This window comes from Microcaecilia unicolor, chromosome 7, assembly GCF_901765095.1.
Source record: "Microcaecilia unicolor chromosome 7, aMicUni1.1, whole genome shotgun sequence".
Lineage (NCBI taxonomy): Eukaryota > Metazoa > Chordata > Amphibia > Gymnophiona > Siphonopidae > Microcaecilia > Microcaecilia unicolor.
Genome location: NC_044037.1, coordinates 260,149,425 through 260,175,675, shown reverse-complemented (window position 1 = coordinate 260,175,675; position 26,251 = coordinate 260,149,425). Strand labels below are relative to the sequence as shown.

The window sequence follows — 26,251 nt, the reverse complement described above, 5'->3', positions numbered from 1 at the left end:
GTAACTGCTGATGATGAATTGATTGCAACAGAAACACAGTCCATCAAAGCAGTGGCGTACCAAGGGGGGGGCGGTCCGCCCCGGGTGCACGCCGCTGAGGGGGGTGCCGCGCGCCTGTCGGCTCCGCTCGTTCTCTGCTCCCTCCGCCTCGGAACAGGTTACTTCCTGTTCCGGGGCAAAGGGAGCAGGGAACGAGCGAAGCGAGCAGTCTGCTACAGCATCCACAGGGAACCGGTTCACAATTTTCGCTTTTCAATTGTCCGTAAGGCTCACCTGGCACCTAAGTTAATGGAGAGAAAGCACTGAAATAAGAGGGGAGGGGAGGATTTAGGAAACGACAGGATTCCTTGTTATTTGCTGCTCATTGTGAGCGGGTTATGCCTGCCTGCCCTCTGCTATCTCATATCTTGCGAGACAGCTCTGTGGGTGCTTCACCCCCCCCAGCAGGTAAAAATGCACCCGGGGGGGGGTGTCCTTTTGCCGGGGGTGGGGGGGCACGCTGCACCCAGGGGGGGCGCATCGGCGATCCGCCCCGGGTGTCAGCCACCCTAGGAACGCCACTGCATCAAAGAAATCACAGCAAATTGCTGTAAAAACATGACAACTGTGCTCTGGAGGATGCAAAATGTGTTGAAGATGACATGGACAAAATAACTTTTAAAGAATTGGCTGTTGTTATACTTCCTTAGTCTGTGCCTGCTTTCAAAATGGTAGTGTTGTTATTGGGCATTTGACAGATGTACAGGAGAATGTTTTCACTGCTGTGGCTTTTATTCAGGACTTCTTAATTAACAGATCAGTGAATCTTACACAGAGTAAAATCACACCTTTTTTTTCTGCTGCAGATCAATGTATTTGATTTGAACGTTACCACCCTTTTGTGTTCTCTGTACTGTATGGTGTGTCAACTAGGAAAATTAACCTCTGGCTCTGTCATCTGTCCTTTTTGTGCACAGTAAGAGGGAGATTCTATATATGGTGCCTAAAAATTCAGTGCAGAAATCATTGCTGACTAAGCATATTCTATAAGCGGTGCCTAGATTTAGACGTGGTACATAGAATACGCTTAGTTAATATCTCAACGACTAAAAAGATGCACCTGCATTTACACCAACAAAAACATGGCGTAAATCCCAGTGTACATTTAGGCACACTGGGCCATATTCTACAACTACGGGTATAAATTTTGGAACGCCCATGAAATGCCCATTTCTCCACCCATAACCACACCCTTTTTTGCCTATGCATGTTAGAAGTTAGGCGTACTGCATTACAGAATGCTCTTAGTGAGTTGTGCATGTAAACTCTATTGCCAATTAGTGCTCATTATTGCTTGTTAAGAGCTGTTACCAATGCTGATTAGCTTGTTAATCCAATTAAGTTATGCGCTTTGATACAGAATACATTTGGATATCAGTGCGGACCTCTAGGCGCTACATAGCCTACTCCTGTAAATGTCAACTCCGCTTAATGTCACATGATTTTAACTGTTCCTTGAATGTGACATTAAGCGGGTTTGACTGTATCAGAAGCTAAAGCTGATCCTTACTGACATGATGCACAACTGCTGTTTTTGGAATTCAGATGGGGAAAATATACAGTGGTAATATATACAACCCCATTTTATAAAGGACATAAGAGTTGAAATTGAGATGTCCAGTTCAGGACTTCTCAAGTTTCGCCTATATTTCAGAACAAAATCTGCTGACATACAGCCTGTTCTTAAGCACAGGAAAAATGGATGCTTATGTGGTGGGTATGTGCGGCATAAATATCAATTTTAGGAAAATAAATGTTGAAAATTTCAACAGAGTGAAACCCAGCACATAGATTTGTATGTGCAAACATACATGGTTATACATGCATTTATCTTTGCCATTTTGGAAATATATACCAGTATGTTTCTGACACTGTCACATGGAGGGACATTTTTGAAAGAATGTCCAAGTCTGAATTGGGATGTCCTGCTCATAATATATATATAAAAAAAGAGTCTATTCCACAGCCATTTTTGAACAGGAGAAACATTGATGTTTCCTGTTTCAAAATACACAAGAACATCCCCCCCCCCCAAAAAAAAAAAGCAGGGACAGGGACATGTGTCAGCATTTGTATAAAAACAACCACACAGACATCCCTACAGAGTAGAGGAGCAGCCTAACTGTCAATGCAGTGACCTTTAATCCAGGGCACCCAGGTTCATATTGCTACTCCAGTATTTTAAATGTTGAGTCCTCCAAACACAGGGATAAATACATAAGTAATGCCACACTGGGAAAGACCAAGGGTCCATCGAGCCCAGCATCCTGTCCACGACAGCGGCCAATCCAGGCCAAGGGCACCTGGCAAGCTTCCCAAACGTACAAACATTCTATACAGTACATGTTATTCCTAGAATTGTGGATTTTTCCCCAAGTCCATTTAGTAGTGGTTTATGGACTTGTCCTTTAGGAAACTGTCTAACCCCTTTTTAAACTTTGCTAAGCTAACCGCCTTCACCACGTTCTCCGGCAACGAATTCCAGAGTTTAATTGTGCGTTGGGTACCTACTGTACCTGAATGTGCACCACCGCAATAGTCCTCAGGCTTGAAGGTGTCTTCAATATTTAGGTACATCTCTGTTTCTGCAGGGCTCATAATTTAAAGGTAAAAAAAAAAAAGAGAAAATTGAAGTGGGATGTAAACCTGGCTCCCCTGGTTTATAGTTCACTGCACTGACCACTAGGCTACCCTTCAGAACTACTTGCTGCTGTGTTCAGAATGCCCATAATACCTGATGTTGCCAGGGAGCCTAATTTTCCTTTCCAGTGTTACTTTCAGGGATTAGGGAGGAGGAGGACAGTAACCACCGGGGGATTAAGGAAGGGTCATGCCTTAATCCTTCCAGTGATCAGCTCCTCAGGTCGCCTTTTTATACCCTGGATGTGATTGAAACAGGTCTAACTTAGGATGCCCTTCTTTTTTGACTTGGACATTTCTTCCCATTCGATTACTGCTGTTGAATTTCCTAAATTTGGACCCTCCCTAGTCCTGCCTTAAACATGCTCGCAATACACCCCCTTGCTATTTGGATGAATTGTACTGTAGGATGTCCAACTGAAATAGTGATTTGGACATTTTTGTTACATGGACCTTTTTTTGCCATTTTGAGACATCTATATGCTTTGATAATGAGCACCACAGACTGGTATCCCTTTGACAGAGTGGCTTTTAGGGGGACAAAAGCCACTGGGGGATTAAGGGTGCATCCTCCCCTTATCCCTCCAGTGGAGCCCTGCTTAATCTGAGTAGTTTGCCAAAAACTAAATGTGCTTAGAAGTAGGTGTAAATCCTGGTTGTCAATCTGTTAGGACATTGATTTTTAGTCCCTTTACAAAATGGGGAATAAATATGTATTGTCCTGCTCTAGTCCCACCAAACCATCCCCCCCCCCCCCCCCATTTCCATTGCATGCACTTCTGTTTTTGTCATGCATAGCCCAGCTTTGTAAAACAGGAACCTAGAAGTCCATGTAAGATGAACTTTTACATGCCGGTTTATGAATGTCTCAAACGTGAATAACCCTTCTAAATTGACTGTTATAGTGACACATTAGATCAATTAAAGGTAGATTTTAGGTAGAACATAGATATTGGAATTGAGACATCTAGGTCAGGACATCTCAAATTCCACTAACATTTTAGAAAAGGATCTTCCAATGTAAAATGTTTTCTAAAATAAATGCAGAAATGGACGTATATGTGTCAGCTATTTGCAGCAGCATCCAATTTGCAAATGTCAATGTCTCAATATCAACAGAGGTAACTCAACAACACACACTTCTATATGCCAGGGTATTAAGGAAGTGACCTCCTCTAAAACCTCTAGTGGATTGGTGCCCAAAAATAAGCAACTTTAGGGGGGGGGGGGGAAGAGAATGGGGCTTGATATACTGCCTTTTTGTGGTTGTTGCAACTACATTCAAAGCGGTTTACATAGTATCTACAGGTACTTATTTGTACCTGGGGCAATGTAGGGGTTAAGTGAGTTGGCCAGAATAACAAGGAGCTGCAGTGGGAATCAAACTCAGTCCCCCAGGATCAAAGTCCGCTGCAGTAACCACTAGGCTACTCCTCTACTCCTTTAAATAACTTAGAGCCCCTTTTTCAAAGTGGCGATTAGCCCAACATGGGCTTGCTTAAAAGGAACTACCATCAGACTACTAAAGCAACCCAGTGGTAGTTCCCACCCCCAGCACGCCATCACATCAGGTAGTACAAAAATATATTTATTTTTGTAGCACTGGTGTGTACCTGGCAGTACTGCCCAGTTACTGCCAAGTTAGTGCAGGAGCCCTTACCGCCACCTCAATGGGTGGCGGTAAAGGCTCCCCTCCGAAATAGCCATGCGGCAAGTGCTTCACTTGCCGCACAGCCATTTCTTTAAACTATAAAGAAAGACCTACCATTTACCCATTGCGGTAAAAAGGGGCATTGGCACAAGTCAAAAAGACGCATTGACGCCAGCGCAGGCCCCCTTTTGCTGCAGCTTGGTAAAAGGGGCCCTTAGATGCCCCCTGGAACAACTAAAAATCCCAATGGACATAAACATGCATTTTCTTCTAAAATGGAGAATGTATATGTATATTTTATCCGTACTCTAGTCCCACCCAAAACACACCCAGAGCATGCTACCTTCTAATATGCACATATTTGTAATTTTAATGTGTATAGTTTGGCTTTTTAAAATTGGGATTTTAGGACTAAATTATATAAATGGTGTCAAAAAAAATTAACACTGAAAAAATGCACTGAGCTCTGTTCCATAAACGGTGCTCAAAGTTAGGCGCTATTTATAGAATAGCACTTAGCACCAGGAACTGCACCTAACTTTAGATGTGAGGATCTACACTAACTAAACCCTGGTGTAAATTTTCGCTCCTATATTAGTCATAGATCCTCCTTATTCTATATCACCGTACATAAATTGTGGGAACATCCCTGACCTGCCCATGACCTTCCCGTGACTGCGCCTCATTTTGGAGCCGCACGTAAAATTTATGTGCGGATCCCAGTACCTAAAAATGCATGTGTAAATTTTAATTAATGCCAATTAGCACCTATAATTGATTGCGCCCAATTATCGATGCTAATTTGCTCACAATTCACTTAAATTGTGGGTGCTCTCCCAAATTTGTGCATGCAATTTTAAGTGGCATTTATAAGTACATAAGTATTGCCACACTGGGACAGACCAAGGGTCCATCAAGCCCAGCATCCCGTTTCCAACAGTGGCCAATCCAGGTCACAAATACCTGACAAGATCCTGAAAAAGTTCAATACATTTTATGCTGCTTAGCCCAGAAATAAGCAATATACACATCTAAATGCCACCTTCTGCCCATCCAGATTGTGAATAGCCTAGAGTGCAAAGAAATCCCAGGGCCAGCCATACCCAGCCACTGCACCATTGTGTGAGACTATTGAAACTTGGGTAGCAGCTGTGGGATCTCTGCAACCAACCACAGGCAGCCCGATTGTTTACTGTGGCCAGCTGACAACATTCTGTTCCATAGGTACAAATTATGAATAAATTGCACTGTATACTTAACACTCATGCAATTTTTACAATCACAATTCTCTATTCATATGGTTACAAAAATCACTTAAATACAATCTACTTGTTTTTTCCCCCATGGTTATCCCAGAATCTGTAATGTAATGCAAATACAGCAATCAGCAGCCTTCATAAAGAAAACACTTGGAGCACTTTTAGACTTTGGCATTATACTGTGTTTCAAAATGGTCCTGGAAACAGATTCTATAGCCAGTGGTAACTGTATGCAAGCAATTTGACACCATTGTTCGTTCAGCGATATAGTTCCTAGCACCGTAGGTATTTGTATTACTGCCAGTTAAGCTGCACTAGAATTAACTTATCAAGGGTGTCCACTCTTATTTTTTTTTTAAGGGTAATAAGATCTTTGATTTCCTAATGAAAAATCACTGTAAGCAGGCAGGCAATACTTTGATTTAATATTTCATTAAGTTTTAATTAGAAGAATAGGCATCTTCAAAGCTAATTTTTATTTCGTGTGTTCTTATAAATGTAAGATGTCAACCCAACCAACCAATACATTACTGCAGGTAAATAATTATTACCAATTGGACTGTTGGAACAAACATTATATAGAATTTTGATTTGAAAAGTAAGCTGGAATTCAGAACATTGGCGAGTTTGGCAAACTTGACATAGTCATGATATTTTCACAAGATTTAATATTACTTTTATGAAACCAAGGGAATCGTCTACTAAAGGCAATCTGCCCATTTTTCAAAACAATTTAACTGGCCAAGAACGGCTTCTGGCTGGGTAAATGGCACTTAACCGGCTATCCTGCAATATTCAACAGGAGATCACCGGTTATCTTTCGATAACAGCTTTTGATGCAGTCGATCATACACTGCTGTTTTGAACACATGGATCAAATAGGCATCTCAGGATCTGTTCTTAAATGGTTCAACAAATTCCTGTCTAACGGGGCCCCACAAGGATTGCCACTTTTCCCAATTCTGTTCAACTTATTTTTGTCCTCTCTGGGTTCAGTATAGCTAGGCTTGGGTGAACTACTACTGTCCTATGCTGATGACATCCTGCCCCGCCTACCAATCCTCCAGCCCAATCACAACCTTACACAGAAGTAATTACTGGGATGAACACTATCCAGAATTGGGCCCTGACACACAAACTAAAATTGAATCCGCAAAAGACCAACATAATTGAGAAAGGAGAAGACAATCTTTTTATCCTGTTGCTAGCTGCTGAACATAAGAATAGCCATACTGGGTCAGACCAATGGTCCATCTAGCCCAGTATCCTAATTCCTGCTGTGGCCAATCCAGATCACAAGTACCTAGCAGAAACCCAATTAGTAGCACCATTCCATGCTACCAATCCCAGGCAAGCTGTGGCTTCCCCCATGTTCATCTCAATAATAGACTATGGACTGTTTTTATTGTTACATCTACCAACTATTAGGTGTTTGTGCCCTTTGGGACCCTAATAGTTGATAATCCCCGACGCAGCCTCTAGAGAGGTGAAACGTGGCCACGTCGGGTTGTGTTTTAAAGTGGCAAGAATAAAAACCTTTTTAACTATTAGAAGACATGTATTCTGCTTTTGTGGACTGTACTGCTCTTCCTGCAGAACTTTTGTTTTCCTCTTCTGGATTTCCTTGCCATCTGCAATGCCAACCATTCAATTTTTTTGTTCAGCTTATTGAGTTGAACTGTGTCCCACATGGAAATAAGTCTCTGCTTCTTCCCCATGAGGACATTTCAAAATTATTTAGAGACCCAGCTGCAGAGATAACATTTAGAGAAGACTGACTGGTGAATATTTGATTCTAACAGTACTATGATGGATAGAACATACTGTATCCAGTGTTGGGTATCACAAGTTCACCATGAACACTATAAATTTAGAAAAGGCTTTTAGTACAATAATATTTAAATATGTATTAATTATGCAATATGTTTCTTAATATACAATTTGGCATATTTGCAGAAACATTAGTATATGGTTACCCAGTATATTATTATGAGTTAAAATTTAATGCAAGGAAGTGCAGAGTGATGCACATGGGGAGTAGAAATCCAAGGGAGCTAGTTGTAGGAATACAGATATTCCATTTTCTATATTTCTTGACCTAATCTTTGGAATTCTCTGCCCTCCCAATTAAGATCTGTGAGGAATTTGGAAATGTTTTTAAAAACTGTTCTATTCCAGAGAGCATTTGCTGATACTGTGGATACTGCCTGATATAAGATGAATGCTTGAGTCTCAATGTTTCTGTTGAATGTATAAGATTGATGTGAGAAGATTGATGCTTTTTATATTTTTATGTATGTTTTGTAAGATACTGAGGATAGTTCATTGCGCACATTATAAATCTTTTGAATGAATGAATGAATAAATAAATAGATGTGCTAGGAGGTGAGAAGCTAATATGCACAGACAGAGGGGGTCTTTTACTAAAGCTTAGCTCGAGTTATCTGCAGCAGGGCCCATTTTATTCCTATGAGCTAAGCTTTAGTAAAAGACCCCAAGGGAGAGGTACATTGGAATGATAGTGTCTGAGGATCTGAATGCGATAAAAAAGTGTGACAAGGTGGTGGAAGTAGTCAGAAGAATGCTAGGCTGCATAGAGAGAGGCATAACCAGCAGAAGAAAGGTGGGGTTGATGCCCCTTGTGATGGGGTTTATAGGATATTGCCCCTCACCCTTAAGAAACGTCCCTCTAAGTAGACTGGGCCACCTTAAGAGCACAGATCCCGCCCAAGGAGGAAGTAAGCCAGGAGGGGCAAAATCACTAAGAAAATCAAAAGGCAGGGCCAGGCAGAAATTAAGAATGCCTATGGAAGGAAGACAGGAGCCCCCAGCTTGTGCCCTGACTGAATGCGTCTAATTGCTGCAATTTGGCTGAGGTAAGCCAACCTTGTGTTTTTCATTGAGACTTGCAAGTTTGCTTTGAGATCTGGTGAGATCCAGCCCTGAACCTTGTCAGAGACATGAGAAGTTGCAGCTGTGTTTGGGGCTTGGCGACCCCGGCAGTCACAAGCTATGTTAGGCCTGCAACTAGAGGCCTGTTTAATCATTGTATTCCTGAACCACAGTGGTCTACCCACACTATGACTCGGGTCCTGGACATAGAGGGGAGGGCAGAGGAGAGTGGAAAATCACTGGGCATGGTTGAGAGGGGAGGATAGGGGCAAAGGAGAATCGCTGGACATGGATGGGAAGGGAGGGCAGGGTAAACAGCAGAGTTGCTGGACATGGATGGATGAATGGAGGGAAGGGCAGGAAAAATGGTGGACATGGAGGAGAGGGAAGACAGGAAGGAGATGCACATGGATGGAGGGGAGGGGAGAGAGGAGAAATGCTGGATATGGATGGAGTGGAGGGCAGGGAAGAGAGGAGAAATGTTAGAGGGAAGGAAAGACAAAGGAAGGAAATGCAGACAGTTGGAGGGGAAGGGAGAGAGGAGAAATGCTGAACATGGATGGAGGGGAGTGAAGACAGAGGAGGAGATGCACATGGATTTAGGGGAGAGAGGAAATTTTCTGGACATGGATGAGGGGAGGGGAGAGAGTTGAAATGCTGGATAAGGATGGAGGGGAGGGAAGAGAGAGCGGAAGTGAAATGAACATGGATGGAGGGGTGGAGAGAGGAGAAATGCTGGACATGGATGGAGGGGGAGAGGAAAAATGCTGGACGTGGATAGAAAAAGGAAGGAGAGGCATACTGACGAGATGAGGGAAAGGGAAAAGAGAAAGACTGTACATGGATGAATTAAATAGGCAAAAGCTGGATCCACTCTTTACCTCCTCCAGTCAAGTCCACTGAGGACCCAGCTTTTACCCGTGGATGTAGGGCAAGAAATGAAAAAGAAAGGAGGAAAGTAAAGAAATAAATGGAAAGGAAGCCCTGGAAACTAAGTTAAGGGAACAGATAGAGAGAAGCAGAATCAGAGACTGGGACCAACATGATCAGAAAAACAGTCACCAGACAACAAAGTTAGGAAAAAAATCATTTTATTTTTATTTTGGTGTTTGGAAGATGTCCAATTTGAGAATTTATATCTGCTGTCTTATTTTGCACTGGGTATACTAGAACTGTAACAGCTTATAGAAAATATTTATAATGAACAAAAAATCACGTTATTTTTTTCAACTATACTGGTATAGTATTTTCAATGATACTGCTTATATGCGCCACAGCTGGTATAAGGGGTGTGGCTACCATAGGAGTGGAGCCATAGATGGTGACCCCACCCATAATGAGTACCGGTACCTTTTTTTCCTACAAAAAAAGCACTGGGGATGACCAGCAGGAAAAAGGAGGTGATAGTGACATTGTATAAGTCTCTGGTGAGGCCCCCATTTAGAGTACTGTGTGCAGTTCTGGAGACCGCACCTACAAAAAGATATAAACAGGATGGAGTTGGTCAGAGGGCGGCTAAAAAACTAGTAAGCGGTCTTGAACTCAAAAAATATAGGAACAGGCTTATGAAACTCAACATGTATATGCTGGAAGAGAAGAGGGAGAGAGGAGACACCATAGAGACTTTTAAATATCTCAAGGGCATTTATGTACAGGAAGTGAGCCTTTTTCAACTGAAGGAGAGCTCTTGAACGAGGGGGCATAGGATGAAGTTAAGAGGGAATAGGCTTAGGAGTAATCTAAGAAAGTATTTCACAGAAAGGGTGGTGGAGGCATGGAATGACCTCCCGGTGGAGGGTGTGGAATCGAGGACTGTGTCATAATTTAAAATTGCATGGGATAAGCATGTGGGATCGCTTAGGAAAAGGAAGAGTTAGGGGTTACAGAGGATGGGCAGACTGGATGGGCCATTTGGCCTTTATCTGCCGTCATGTTTCTATGTTTCTATTTGCTTCTGATCATCGACCCATTAGATTGTAAGCCTTCAAGGATCAGGAAAATACTATACCTGAATGTAACTCAAATCATAGAAAGAGAGAAACATGACGGCAGGTAAAGGCCAAATGGCCCATCCTGTCTGCCCATCCTCTGTAACCCCTAACTCTCCCTTTTTCTAAGCAATCTCACATGCTTATCCCATGCCTTCTTAAATTCTGAAGCACAAAAAAAGATTGTACCATTGTTCCATTTCTGGAGGCCCTTTTGTGCTTTTTTGTGCTACTTTACTCTGTACTTTTGGACCCTCTCTTTGGTTCCTCTTCTTAAATTCTGACACAGTCCTCAACCCCACAACCTCCACTGGGAGGCCATTCCATGCCTCCACCACCCTTTCCGTAAATGAATACTTTCTTAGGGGCTGTGAGAGATTTGTATATTTTAGGTAAAACATAAAATGTTGAAATTACTGGATTGGATACTAGATGTATTTATATCATTGTTTTTATCTTTTTTTTTTTTTTTTTACTATTGATATTATGGTTATTTATATTTTTTTAGACTCCTGATGCAGGCTTGTTAGCCAAAACACAGCCTGTGTCAAGTCTTGGATGTCAATAAAAGATTTGAACTTGTAGTATGTTGTCTTGTGATTTTTTTTTCATCTCCTTCACTGTGCTTTCCTGTCTTCTTGAGTGTGAAGGTCTGTTCTGTGTGTTCGTCTGCCACCTCCATTGTTACGTCTGTTGAAGGTCTTTGATCAAAACACGCTAAGTCTACTGAAATAACTTTTGAGCTGGATATTGAATATTGATTCTGATTGTGATGTCATGCTTCAGGCACTGTTTGGTGGCCCTGAGTTTGCCTTATATCCCCTCAAGATCTCTTAGATTCCTGCGGGTGGGTTTCTTTCTATCCCTGCTCTAATTATGATAAGATTGCAGCTCACTTGGTAGTATGTTTTTGCCTGCAAATCTCTATTGAATTCACTGCTTTGGAAACTAGGAAGGAGAATGGTTTCTCCAAATTTACAGAGCCTGTCAACACCTGGCTCTTTGTTATGGCCTCGGTGAATAGGGGGAAAAGATCAGGAGAAAGATGTTGCAATAATTTTATTGTCTCCTCCCTTTTTGTATCTACCTGTTTTTTGTTTGTTATTTGAGCCTGCAAATAGGTGGGAAAATGTGGGGTACAAATGCAATAAATAAATAAATAAGATTGCAGCTTTCACCATCAATTTTATTATGTTTTATGTGCTTATGTTGATTATCCACCTTATAATTGAAAGAGAAAAACGCCTAGATTTCGACCCAAATCGGGAGATAGACGTTTATCTCACAAAAACGAATAAATCGGTATAATGGAAAGCCGATTTTGGACATTTTCAACTGCACTCCATCGCGGAAGCGTACAAAGTTGACGGGGGCGTGTCGGAGGCGTGGCGAAGGTGGAACTGGGGCGTGGTTTATCGGCCGAGGAGAGATGGGCGCCTTTCGCCGATAATGGAAAAAAAGTATGTGTTTGTAGCTAGAATTTAGGGCACTTTTCCTGGACCCTGTTTTTTCACGAATAAGGCCCTAAAAAGTGCCCTAAATGACCAGATTACCCCCAGAGGGAATCGGGGATGACCTCCCCTGACTCCCCCAGTGGTCACTACCCCCTCCCACCACAAAAAATGATGTTTCACAACTTTTTATTTTCACCCTCAAATGTCATACCTACCTCCCTGGCAGCAGTATGCAGGTCCCTGGAGCAGTTGTTGGGGGGTGCAGTGAACTTCAGGCAGGTGGACCCAGGCCCATCCCCCCTACCTGTTACAATTGTGCTGCTTAATGCTTAGTCGTCCAACCCCCCCAAACCCACTGTACCCACATGTAGGTGCCCCCCTTCACCCCTTAGGGCTATAGTAATGGTGTAGACTTGTGGGCAGTGGGTTTTGAGGGGGATTTGGGGGGCTCAACACACAAGGGAAGGGTGCTATGCACCTGGGAGCTCTGTTTTTTTTGTAAAAGTGCCCCCTAGGGTGCCCGGTTGGTGTCCTGGCATGTGAGGGGGACCAGTGCACTACGAATCCTGGCCCCTCCCATGAACAAATGCCTTGGATTTATTCGTTTTTGAGCTGGGCGCTTTCATTTTCCATTATCACTGAAAAACAAAAACGCCCAGCTCACAAATTGTCGAATAAAACATGGACGTCTATTTTTTTCGAAAATATGGTTCGGTCCGCCCCTTCATGGACCCGTTCTTGGAGATAAACGCCCATGGAGATAGACGTTTTTGTTCAATTATGCCCCTCCACATGTTTGTTATGCCCTTTTTTATTGTACACCATGTAGATGCCTCCTATGTTTAGAGTGTCAAGTGTAATAAATAATTAAATCCAATTTAAGCATAAACCATATTCAAATTCTGCTTTTAATTTCATCTGGTGTTATTCATGTTGATTAGATTGTGTACATTACCTGTACAAAATCTAATATGCTGAACAATAAAATACCCTAGATATACTCAATCAACATTCTACATTACTGACAATAATATGATTATTTTCTATTTCAAGGCTGTATAGTGTAATGCAATTATTACCAATCCTGTTTGCTCTACTTTGGTTGTCAATGTGTTAATGTACTGAAATTCATATTAAAAATAATAAAGCTCTAGATACCACAGCCTTTTCTTATTGCATTTATATAGTTGGAATGAAGCTGTTTTTGGGTCCTCCCACTCCTGTCTGTGCTTTAATATTGTACCATTTGTGCATATTTGTTAGTTATCCATCATTTAGAGTTGTGATCATAAATTGTTCAGTCCGTGAGCTGTGTCAAAACCAGCATTCTTTAGTGATGGCATTTCCACAGGGTGCTGAAAATTTGATTGTTCAAAGTGCAGATATGGTTTAGCAATCACTTCCAAGAATCATTTATCAGAAATCCTAAAGAGGCAATATATAAAAGTTGAATAGAAAACTTGCACATTAAGTAGGATTTGGAAGCCAAAATCTTTAGAGCAGCTTTGCTGTGAGTGACTGGAACAGAGCCGTAGAATGTCTACTGCTGTCTATAATTAAGAAATGGATGCATTTAAACTGTAGAGAGCAGTAGAAGTCTTTTTTCAAACTGTCTACTTACTCTGAAGATTAGCTTGAAGCAAGAGAAAAGGATTTAAAATGTTTTCTTTTTTTTTTTTTTTTTTTTTGCAGATAGTGTACTGAGAACTAGTGCTATACTCTCAAATTCAGTGATCATTAAATCATTTTATTTTTACTATTCCTCCTGTATTATTCTGGAGTCCAGTAAATCTAAGTTTACTTAAAATTAGTCCATTTGGATAGTCGTTGCATGTTATTATAATAATATTGGGTTAATATTTAGACTGGTTTAAGAGGGCAGGATAAGTTCTGGCCTGCACAAACCACGCTGAGCAGGCTGTCCCCAGATTTTCAGCAGAATTTCACAAGGTGCTGCTGAAAATCTGGTGGGATTGCCATGGGCACTGTCCAGGTAATGCTGGGGTTGGCCAGGGATGGAGATGGGGATGATCAAGAAGATACATGGCTATGGCAATATTCAGAACTGGTACCCACATACCTTACTAGAGAGATAAGACCACATAAAAAGCAGTCCTATCTTTGTCCGATTAGGCATATGAGTGCCAACACTAAGAGGTCCTTTCATAAAGCCATGGTAGGGCCACTGTGGCAATGGCACGTGGCAAATCGGCCCTACTTCAGGAACCTGATGCTAGTGCCGGTATGTGGCACACACCATTTCTGACCAGGGGCATAGCCAGACCTCACAGTGGGAGGGGGCCAAGCCCAAGGTTAGGGGCACATTTTGAGTGCCGCCCTGCCTCGCCCCTCCCCGCCTCGCCTCGCCTCACAGACATATACCTTTGCTGGCAGGGGTCCCCAATCCCCGCCAGATGAAGCCTTCTTCAGCGTCGTGTTCACTGCCCTGCTCTTCTTTCTTCTTGCTCCTTCTGTGCACGCTGACACTCCTCAGTTTCACGTAAAGGAGCGTCAGCGTGCACAGGAGAAGCAAGAAGAAAGAAGAGCAGGGCACTGAACGCGTCTGCGCCAGAGACCACTGCTGAAGAAGGCTTCAGCTGACGGGGGTTGTGAACCCCCGCCAGCCAAACCAGGGGCCCGGATAAAATTTGCGGGGGCCCAGGCCCCTGTGGCCCCCCATAGCTTTGCCCCTGTTTCTAGCGCTAAAAAAGAATGTTATTTTTTTTTACTGCCGGTTTACTGTGGGAGCCCTTACCGCCTACTAAATAGGAGGCAGTAAGGGCACCCCCAAGAAATGGCCTTGCAGCAAGTGCTTAACTTACCGCACAGCCATTTCTGTTAAAAAAATCCTTTTACCTGCATGCAACACAACCGCAGGGGTCCTTTTACCTCAGCTTGGTAAAAGGACCCCTAAATGTTTGGTCACCACCTACATAATTTCTGAGCTCACTAAAAACCTGTATATTCAGCACTGGTGTGTTTTTTTTCCCATATGAGACCATCACCTTGGCTTAATTTTCATGACCTATTTATTGAATTTGTTCAATTTGTCTAAATAGGAAGAATGCTCAGTAAATAGGGCTCAATAATATGTGTGTAAATATCCCCATATTGGAACACCCCTAACCAGCCTATGCCCCTCCCCTAGAGTTGTGCACAAGACAGTTTAGGTGTCCAACGTTCTAGAATAGCATGCAGGCGCATCTATGCACAAGTCCTAATTAATGCCAATTCATGTCAATAATTGATTGTTAGTGGCCTGTTAAATAATTAGTTTGCTAGTTAATCTGGGCTCTGGGCTCAAATTCGGACAATGTGCATAGAATCTGGGGGTAACTGCTTTAGATGCTGACTAAATTTTGGTTTCGAATTTGGCACCGAAACCGACTCAAAACCTGTGTTCGGGTTTTGGCCATAAATTCTAGGGCATTTTTGGCTGAAAACAAAACTCTCTACCCCCCCCCCCCCCCCAGCAGTGCTTCCACGCCCCCTGAGCCCTCCTCCCTAAGCATCAGTAGGCAAGCCCTGGTGGTCTAGTGACATCTTCAGGGGCAGGAAAGAACTCCACTCTTTTCTGCCCTCTGCTTTGCATGTTGCCACTGCTGCAGCTTTAAAATGGCTTCCAAAACTTCCCCGCTGCCGGGACCTCCCACGGCACTCACGAGAAGTCTCAATAGCCATTTTAAAGCAGTGGCAGCAGCAACAGCAATGGGCAGAGCAGCGGGCAGGAAAGATTGGGGTTCTTTCTTGCACCCAAAGAGGCCACTAGACCTCCAGGGCTTGTTAAGGTAGGCCTGGGGAGGACCTACTGATTCATGGGGTGCTTGGGGGTGCTCATGGGTGGCAGCAGCAGCAGCCCACAGGGATCCATTCTCTGTTGGGAGGTGTGGGTGGCAGCATCTTCAGGGGGGAGGAGGAACTACCTTTTGGTTTTGGCTTCAATTCTGGCTGAAACTGAACTGCAGATTTTGGCCACAGATTCGATTTCAGCAGGAACCGAAATCACTGGTATTGATTGGTTTCTAAACTACTTAATGTGTTCTAGCGAGTGCACTGGGCAGGGTATGGGTAGATAATGGCATGTGCAGCACTGACAGTGTGTGGTTTGTCATTGTATGGTAACTATAACAGCTGTTGATAGCATGGGTGTATTTATCAAAACCTTAATAACATATTAACATAGTAAATGAGGGCAGATAAAGACCGCTACAGTTCGTCCAGTCTGCCCGATAAGGCAGCCAGAGCTGTACAACAATGTTGCAAACTGACCACATTTTACTTGCTATCAACATTAAGGTCTCTTCTCCACCCCCTCTGAGTTACACTCCTCGCATGACATGAATGGGATATAAAGTACGCATAATTACTCTTGATTTGTCCTTGCTATTTTCAGGTCACAGACCATAGAAGTCTGCCCAGCATCAGCATTACTTCTCAATTGCTGGAGTTGCCACCAAAGACCACTCCATCCCACGGAGATCTGTCTTTCCATATTCAAGTCACAGATCACAGAAGTCTGCCTAGCACTGGTTTTACTGTCCAACTACTGGAGCTGCCGTCTAGGCACCACTAAGTTTTGTTTTGATGACATCCTCTTTTCACATAGGGATCCTTTGCATTTTTCTCACACATTTTTGACTTCTGTAACTGTTTTTCTCTCCACCACCTCCCCTGAGAGGGAATTCCAAGCATCCACTACCCTCTCTGTGAAACAGTACTTCCTGACAATGACGTTGCTCCTAAGTTGACCATCCTGTAACCTCAAGTTCTACCACTTTCCTCACTTCAGAAGGATATATTTGTATATAAATACCTTTCTATTATTTACTTTTCTGTATCATGTCACTCCATCCTTACTTTCCTCTGGAATATGCATATTTAGTTCATCAAGGGCCCCTTTTACAAAGCAGCGATAAGCCCAAAGCGGGCTTACAGATAGCTAAAAAGGAAATACCGCCGGACTACCACAGCAGCCCAGTGGTACTTCACAACCCTCAGTGCGCCGTCATATCCGGTACTACAAAAATATATTTCTTTTGTATCACCAGTGTGTACCCGCTGGTCATCAGGCAGTGCTGCGCACTGCACAGTTATCGCCGGGTTATCGCTGGAGCCCTTACTGCCACCTCAATAGGTGGCGGTAAGGGCTCCTCCAAAATGACAGCACGGCAAGTGCTTCCCTTACTGCACGGTGATTTCTTTACGAAAAGAAAGACCTACCTTTTTCCAGCTGCGGTAAAAGGGGGCCTCAGCACAAACACACATCACAAACACACGTCAATGCCAACGCAGTCCCCCTTTTGCTGCAGCTTGGTAAAAAGAACCCCAAGTCTTTTCTCATTTGTTTTTTTTTTTTTTTTGGCATACATTCCTTATAGCTTTTCTCTGGTGGTGTTAAGTGCACTCAATGCAAACACATGGCAGGCAAGTAATGGAGCTGCTATCCCCCCCCCCCCCCCCCCAAAAAAAAGGGAATTGTGGCCCTTAATTAAAAAATAAATAAATAAAATAATACATCATTACGGTATTAATATAATGCAATTATAATAGTATTCTAAATAAGAAAAAAAACAGGCATCTACCATTAAATCATCCACCAAAAGTGTTCACCTAAAGCAGGGGTTGTCGATCCGGTCCTCAGGACACACCTAGTCAATCTTGTTTTCAGAATATCCATAATGAATGTGCATGAGATAAATATGCATGCACTACCTCTATTGTATGAAATCTTTCTCATGCATATTCAGTATTGGTGTCATGAAAACCTGACTGGTTAGGTATTTATTTATTTATGAACATTTATACCCCACTTTTTTCCACATAAAGCAGACTCAAAGTGGCTTACAATGTACAGATTAATCAATTACAATTACGTTGGATAGGGAGAAAGGAACAGGGTAAGAAGGAAAAAGGAAAGGGAAGACAGACTAAGATGGATGGTGGAAATCCAGATGCGGAGATGGCCCAGAGTGGTTCGAACTGGGTTGAGACCCCTTGACCTAAATCCAGCTCTTCAATTTCTTAGTAAAATCAGAGTAACATCTCTTCTGTTTTAATGCCAGACTTTCCCCATGCTAAGCTCAGATTTTAACACAGCACTTTTTTAGGGTTTTTTTTAAATTTGCAGGTCATGTGATAATGTTCCCAGTGATACCTGCAAAATATTACTATGGGAGCACTTACCATCTCCTATTTAAAAGGCACAGTGTGCTCCTGTGTTAACTCTATATTATCCACTTAATGCAAGCTAATCATAACACACTAGCGATATAGGGCCAGATTCTATAAATGGTGCTAAAAAATGGGGGCTGGAAAAGATCGGCATTAAGCGTGATCCTGTAAAGGGCCCTTTATAGAATTGTGGTTAGCACTAATTCCCACACCCTAATTTGAGATGCCAGATTACATGGTATAAATGCTGGCACCCAAGTTGAGCACTGATCCATTATTCTGTAGCATCGTGTGCAACTTTTGAGAGTGCCCCTAACGTGCCCATGACCCCCCCCCCCATGTCTATTTGACAGTGTTGTAGATAGTCCCATACTAGTCCAAAAAAGACATCTGCATTTTCAGTCAGTTCTGAACATTTGAATTTGAACATTACATGTTTTATGTTTCTTTATTTATGTTGGGCGTAATGTTTGAGCACTAATTTTATATTTACACATCACAGAGTGCAGTCTGGCATTTTTGTTATAATGGAACCCGGAGATGTAATTTGTAATGATTAATGTTTCAGTGTGTGGGATCCTTAATTGAGTCCCTCAATTGTTGTTATATAGAGCACCGGTGAGTGCCTTAATCATCTATATTGATAATGAGGGTCCATTTTTTCACCATTAATATTTATACAACAGTTTTTGTTATGTCATGTCGTCTCTGTGTATGTCATTAAATGATTGGAAGAGCTATTTAGTTGTTTAATAATTGGTTGATAGCACTCAATTATTGCTTGTTAATAGAGCCCAAATTTAGGAGCAAAAATTTGAGCGACATACATAGAATCTAGCAGATAATGGAGAAATACCCACTCTCCTTCATGACATTTCTCCTTCCAAAAATATTTCTAGAACATCACTAATGCACAGGTTACCATGCCCTAACAGGGAAAACACTGTAAAATGCTTTAATGTTTTTCTGTGGTATCCTGTTGGCACACTAACCACATGTTAAGAGCTTATTGCCCTTTAGTAAAAGGGCCTCTTAATTTGCAACATGATCCAGACTTTTTGGTGAGGCATGACTTCAAGATTTTGTAAAGAAAAAGGTTTACAGAGTATATGTGGCTATTTAAGGACAAAAGTCAAAGAGGCCAGAATTTCACTGCCTCTACTTTTTACATCCTATGTCTAAGTTCAAAGTGCTAAAGTGCTTTTGAGGGCTCTTGTGGTGAAAATGGATCCATGCATTTATTATATTGTAATATGCTAAATTCTAAACATAAGAAAATTCACAATAACTTGAGTCCTACATCAAATGATGAGAGTGAATTTATCATTTGGTGTGAGTTCTTAAAGTCTCAGTAGAAATGGTGATGAGGAAATGAGATTCCTTATGGTACAGTTTTTTGGCCTAACATGAAAATCATTCAAAGGTGATATACTGCTTGAGTTCCAGGACCACATAGGTTCTGTCTGCCAAAGTGTAAGGCCGAAGAAATGCAGTCTGAAATAAGGAGATTTATGTATTGTTGTAAAGCATAATATATTTTGTTTCATACCCAGATAATATAATGATAAATATAATATGAGTAGCGCTTTCTGGATATACAGCACAGTTTGCATGAACTTTCCTTGTTCTACTGATATATTAAGCCTGTACCAACCAAACCTTAAATACAAGAAGGCCTTATTTCTTGATCAAGATCAAACATTAGTATTATTAGATGGTGTATAACGCAAAGATTTGTCTGATGTCACTGAAGAATTCAAGCTTTACTATGAAGCTTAGGAATTTTCCAGGTGACATTGCAAAATATAGCTTGAACCCCAAATGCAGCTCTTTTTTTTAAGTCCACTGTTGTCAACTGAAATTCCAAGGTTTCATAGAAATTTGCCCCAGCCTTGGTGTAACACTGCCTAAGGCTCCTATAATAATAGGGATAACCTTACATGACTTGTTCCAGAAACTTGCCATTTCTATTCTCAGGTCTTGGTACTTTAAGTATTATCATTTGGGCCAATATTCAAAGCGATTTAGCCAGCTCCTGACCGGTTAAATTGCTGGTTGGGGCTAGCCGCTAATTTTTAGCGACACGTAACCAGCTAAGTGCCGCTGAAATTTGCAGCTAGTGCCTAACTCAAAGCCGACTATGTTGGGGGGCATTCCAGTGGTCATTTCCATTTCTTTGCTTTGCTTGTAAGGGTCAGGTACCACCATTTAGTAAGATGGTAGTAGTATTTGTTCCTATCTCCCATGCTAAAGGTGGGTACGGGAGGACTAGAGCCCACTAGGCATCAATGGGATGTGTTTTGCAAGGGTGTCATGAGATACAGGGTCCAGTGGACCACAGGGAAGTGTGTGTGAAGTATGGGCTGGCAGGTGGGAGTTGGGGGATCCAAGGGATCTGAGGCCCATTCGGTCACCAGGGAAATGTTTGCAGGATGGGAGCATGGAGGATAAGGGGGTCCTGAATTTACTGGATTTTCCGAGAAAGTTTTGTTGGGTATGGGATGCAGGGTTCTGGGGCTCATTGGGTCACCAGGGATTTTTCTCTAGGCTTTGCGTGTTTCTCTTCCTGTTAGTGTATGAGCTGGATCGTACTCACAAGCTGGCTAAAGTAAGATACCTTACACCTGCAACAGTAAAACACTGGCAGTAATTTGTATGCATCAGGAGTAAAATTAACTTTCTGCATGTGGGTTTGCATACTGTGTGCTGAAGCTGCTCTAACACATGGTTTATCACATGGGATCCTCGGTATTTAAAAGTTTTTCTTAGAAATACAGTATACTTCGTTCAGCAGTTCCTTCATGCTTTGACTTTTCCCTTTCAAAGTTGCTGACACACAGGAAAGCAGTGAAAGGCAATAAAAGAACATGTTTCGTAGAAATAAATTATTTCTCTTGTGTAATTTGCTTATCTGTCATTTCCCCCCTCAGATCACCACAGTATCAGGAAATGAGTTCCTTTTTCAGTCAGATATTGACTTAATAGTATTGGACTGGTTTCACGCCATCAGAAAGGTGATTGAAAAAGTGGTATGTATTTCTTAATTTAAGTAATTTGAAATTATTAATCCAATGAAAAATGTTTTCATATAGAAAAAAAAGCAACAAAAAAGATTGATATTATCTCAGTATTTGCATAGATGTCTAACCCAGAGTGCTTTACGTACAAATTACTTACAGGAACAATGAGCCCCTTCCCCTAAAAGCCAACAGTGTAAGTGGGTGTCTGAGGTAATACAAAATAAATTTACCTAAATTGCAAATATCACTGCCAAAAAATTTGGATCTAAATTCTAATTTCTTGATTCCTGGGTCCTTAGTTTAACAAATATGCCACCAGTTCTCTTTCAGGCAACTGACTAGATGGAAGCTTTTTACTTAGGTGTTGATTATAGACAGAAATTTCAGAGAAACCATATTGTTTTGTGCTATGTTTCTTTTATTACTTTTTAAAGTTAAAATTTTATAACACTTCCGAAATGAAGAAATCCGTTCAGCTAATATATTTTTACTTTTCTTCCATATCTTTTGCCTCTCTATATAGTATTAGTGAATTTATAGATGTAGTTTGCCTGCTCACTTTGAAGAAAAGGGGCAGAAGGTAAAGAAGTCGTATAGGCTGTGGAAGAAAGGAAGAATAATTCAGCATTTGCATCCACAACATTTTTGGGAGGGAAGGGCACTGCCTGTCCATCTTTCCCCCAAGCTACCCATATGAATGATTTGTTTTTCCCACCTTCTGTTCTTTATTTCATTGTGCCATCCAGGACAAACTCAATGGGTGCAAATTCTAAAACAGGGCACCTGACAGGAGTCTATTATAGTCCCAAAAAACAACAAGGCAAGCGATCTGCAAAATCCAATATGGGAAAGAAAGCCAGCAGATCAATGTAACATCAGAAAGATTTTATTGAAGATACAGTATCTTCAATAAAATCTTTCTGATGTTATATTGATCAGGAGTCTATTATATAAAGGAATGTAGGTGCCTACAGGATATATTTGCCCATAAATGCCATTATTCTAAACATTTACCCACATAGGGTGAATTGTATATATGACGCCAAAACAATTGGCACAGAAAAATGGTGCTATTCTATTAACATCACTTAAAGCAAGGCATGGTTTATAGAACAGCGCTGATGCCTTCAGGTAACGCTGTGGGTGTGTGTTTTTTTTTTCCTGAACAGAGTGCTTTAGGCAGTAATACTTATTCACTGCCTGGTGGAACATCATTTTGACCCTTGAAGTAGGCGTCTGATTACGCCGAAACACGGACAGTGTTGAGTCCTTCTGTCCAAACAGTGAATAAAGTATCCTTTAAGCACTATTTCCTGTGATGGAGTGTGTGTTGGCCATCCTCTACTCCTGCTTGGTTGTACTTTCTATGTGGAGGTTTTTCCTCTTTGCTGTACTCCCGCCTAAATTAGGCACATAGCCACCTCATTCTATAACAACTCGGGTAATTGTTTGTAACACCCCTGTTCTGCCCATGACCAACCCATTTCCGCATCCCCTTTTTTAATTTGTGCGTACAATTTGGGAACAGATCCTGAACCTAAATTTACACATGTATTTTTCAATTAAATCTAATTGGTCTCAATAATTGGTTGTTAAGCCAGTTATTGGTGCTAATTAGCTTGTTATTCAATTACATTGCACACAGAAATTGGACACACACCCAAAATTGCATGCACAGATTTTAGTGACTTTTATAGAATTTGGGGAATATTAAATATGCAATTGTTAGCGCCTATATTATAAAATCACCCAGGTTATACCACCCAATGGCTGCCTTCATCATAGGTATGAATCAGCCAATATGATGTATTGTTACAGCAGTATTAGATTTTGTCTTCCTTTCTAGTATTATGTATGAAGAATGACCAGACAAAAGTACAGTACTAAGAAAGTTTGTGGCCCCCAAATATAATAATAAGAATTACTGGTGCTTTCACTGATACCTATGCTTAATTGAAACCAGTCTTTTCAAATGTAATGAAAAGGGAATACATTTTTAAACTTTTGTGTTACTTGAGACACAACAGAGCCTGATATTGAAAGTAATTTGTGTATTTGCTAGCAGGTGACAAATACATTGCTTGTTTATCCCAGTATTTTTTTTACAAATTAATCAGATTTCATCCAGAAAATAAGAGTCTGGGTTTGGGAGGTGCATAGGTGGAGCTGGCATTTACCCATTTAGCAGCAATATATAGCCAACTAACTGTCAAATTCTGGCAAACTGGCAAATGCCTCTCCGGTACTATGTAAGCCACATTGAGCCTACAAATAGGTGGGAAAATGTGGGATATAAATGTAACAAACAAACAAACAAATAAATAAATAAATATAAAGGTCACCCAGATGTCAGATCCACGCACATACTAGTTAATGAGCTGTTAATCGATTATTGATGTTAATTGATTAACAGCACTAATTAAAACTTTTGTCTGTGGATCTGCCAGCACATTGTTCTATAGCATTGTGTGCCTAAATTGTCCAGCGTACAGCTCAAAAGGGGGTGTGGCCATGGGTGAGTCAGGGTAGTTCTAAATCTGACCACATGGTGCAGTACCTTTTAATGCATATTAGTACTGCTACTTATTATTTATTTATTATTTATTTGTTACGTTTGTATCCCCACATTTTCCCACCTATTTGTAGGCTCAATGTGGCTTACATAGTACCGGAGGCAAAGCACTTTCATGTCCGTATATACAATACTCAGCGACTGAAGACTCCTGTGCAGAGAAGCAGACAGAAAAATATGTCTGCCCTGCTTTATCAGCATGACTTCCCACAGAAAGTGCTACACATGTCCAGGCCATGTAAATATGCTTATACAAAGCTGAAGCATCCTCTCAGAAAGAAGAAAATAAGTAATTCTGAAGGCATCACTCAGGAGATTAGCAGATTTCAAATAATTAAGTTGGCTATGCTCCACTAGAAATTTCTTTAGGGATTCAGGGCACTCAAAGTGTGGTAGATGTGATTTCCTAGGGTTACTCATAAACCCGCTGAGTAGAACATTCCAAATTATGCTCCAAGGGCTCGGAGTTGGGGTATCATGGCAAGCAGATTGTCCCTCGTTCAGGTCTGGTAGAATGGTATGCTTCACGCCATTCCAGGAAAGGGAAAGGGACTTGATATACTGCCTTCCTATGGTTTTTACAACTACATTCAAAGCAGTTTACATAGTATATACAGGTACTTATTTGTACCTGGGGCAATGGAGGGTTAAGTAACTTGCCCAGAGTCACAAGGAGTTGCAGTGGGAATCAAATCCAGTTCCCCAGTATCAAAGTCCACTGCACTAACCACTAGGCTACTCCTAGCACATGGACTTTGCCTTGGTTATTATAGTAAGTGCTTGCAGATAACGGAGCATTTTCAGTAGAAAAGGCCATGGACCAAGAAAAGAAGTAGCCCAACGCATTGGGACTCTGTGAGTGCGCTCAACCTCAACCTAGGTGTTGAAAGGTTAGGCCTAGCAGAGAAGGAAGCAATTCTTAGATGAAAGGTACCAGATTGGCACCTTCGGTTCCTTCAGGTAAACCAAGTATGCACACTTTACTTCTCCTACTTCAATTGTTCGTGTCTTCTAGGTTTTTTTTTAAGCAAATCAATGATTTTTACTTGCTGCTGTAATCTCCATATGTCCGCCTCATTCTGTCGCAGTCTGCTGTCAAGCATAGCCTAAAGTTTCTTTAAATTGGCCACGTCCTCCTTGAGATCATTTATAGGAAGTGAACTATCATGGATCATGTTCTTGATTTGTGTAAGTTCCACCATATAATCGGGTTTAGGAGTTCATAAATCTCTTGTGGTGACATTATCTTGATGGGAATTGGCAAATCCTGCTTAGGACACTTGATGCTCGCCGCTGGTGGGAAAAAGCTATCAATTTTACCGTTTCTGGCTCCTGCCATACTCCTGTATCTGTGAAATTGAAGCAGCGTCTGAAAAGTTGCCCAGAAATAGCCAGATTAAGAGGGAATAAATAGACTATCACATGAGCAGTTGTCCTAGCAGCCATCCCGGATCCGAGGCAAACCGGAGTCTGAGGCCAGTTTTCTTTTTAAATGTTTTAATTCTGACGTAGCCTCTTCCAATTGTTCATTACCATATAAAAAAAGAGTTGGTTGCCTGCACAGTTTGCGTATATTGCATAAATAACAATGTTGTACCTCTTCTAAGTCTCTGGTCAGTTGTGTTCACTGAGTGGCCAGTTCAGTATTTTCCTGTTTCATACTAAGGAGCGCCCTACACATGCCTTGGATGAAAAGACATTTTCATTTATTTGCTTTCTTTTTGAATTCTTGGTAATGGTTTACCATTTGTTTTTGGATGTCGTACCACAAACCTTCAGGGAATTCACCCTCATAGGGGCCTCCCTTGTTCTTACAGTATGTCTGCACAGTTTCTGTCAATTCTTTACTATCAAATGCATCCATATTTGAGACTGCAGAAAACAGTGAAATCAGTATTTATTGAACTATCTGTATATGCAACCTTGGATTTAGAAATTCTCCCTTTATGAAGAAGAGAGACTGGAGGTTATGAGTATTCGGCAAGGGGTACCGGCTTGAAGACCACACCTAAGAAAAACACTTAGAGAAAACAGGGTACCATCTAACAGGGTTGTAGTTTAGAATCAAAATATATTAAGCAGGAGGATTGCTAGAATTAGTCAGATATCAGTTCCAGCAAATGCCTTCACCAAGATATATACTGACTGGAAATAAGAAAAAAAAATTATAGTGACAGTATTTTAAGTTGGGTTACTAGAGAAAGAAGTATGGTGTATTAAATGAAGGACTGCTTCACTTAAAGGCTTATTTTCGAAAGAGTAGGGCGCCCATTTTCCGACACAAATCGGGAGATGGGCGTCCTTCTCTCAGGGTCGCCCAAATCGGCATAATCGAAAGCCGATTTTGGGCGTACTCAACTGCTTCCCATCGCGGAGATGACCAAAGTTCACGGGGGCGTGTCAGCACTGTAGCGAAGGCGGGACTGGGGCGTGATTAAGAGATGGGCGTCCTCGGCCGATAATGGAAAAAAGAAGGGCGTCCCTGACGAGCACTTGGCTGACTTTACTTGGTCCATGTTTTCTTGCAACCAAGCTGTGAAAAGGTGCCCAAACTAACCAGATGAC

General features: G+C 41.6%; 1 protein-coding gene and 1 long non-coding RNA gene across 2 annotated transcripts in view; one reads left to right on the top strand and one right to left on the bottom strand.

Annotated features, from left to right (window-relative positions):
• ARHGAP15 (Rho GTPase activating protein 15) overlaps positions 1-26,251 on the top strand; it is an 816,107-nt gene that overhangs the window by 299,310 nt on the left and 490,546 nt on the right. Inside the window, exon 5 of the mRNA XM_030209134.1 lies at positions 21,025-21,123. Coding sequence (XP_030064994.1) covers positions 21,025-21,123 — 99 coding nt within the window. The remainder of the gene's footprint in view (positions 1-21,024; positions 21,124-26,251) is intronic.
• Positions 1,346-18,928, bottom strand: LOC115473931. The gene is made up of 3 exons (XR_003942782.1): positions 18,918-18,928; positions 12,104-12,105; positions 1,346-1,433 (listed from the first exon to the last, which is right to left on the bottom strand). It is a non-coding gene; the product is annotated as an uncharacterized LOC115473931 (long non-coding RNA).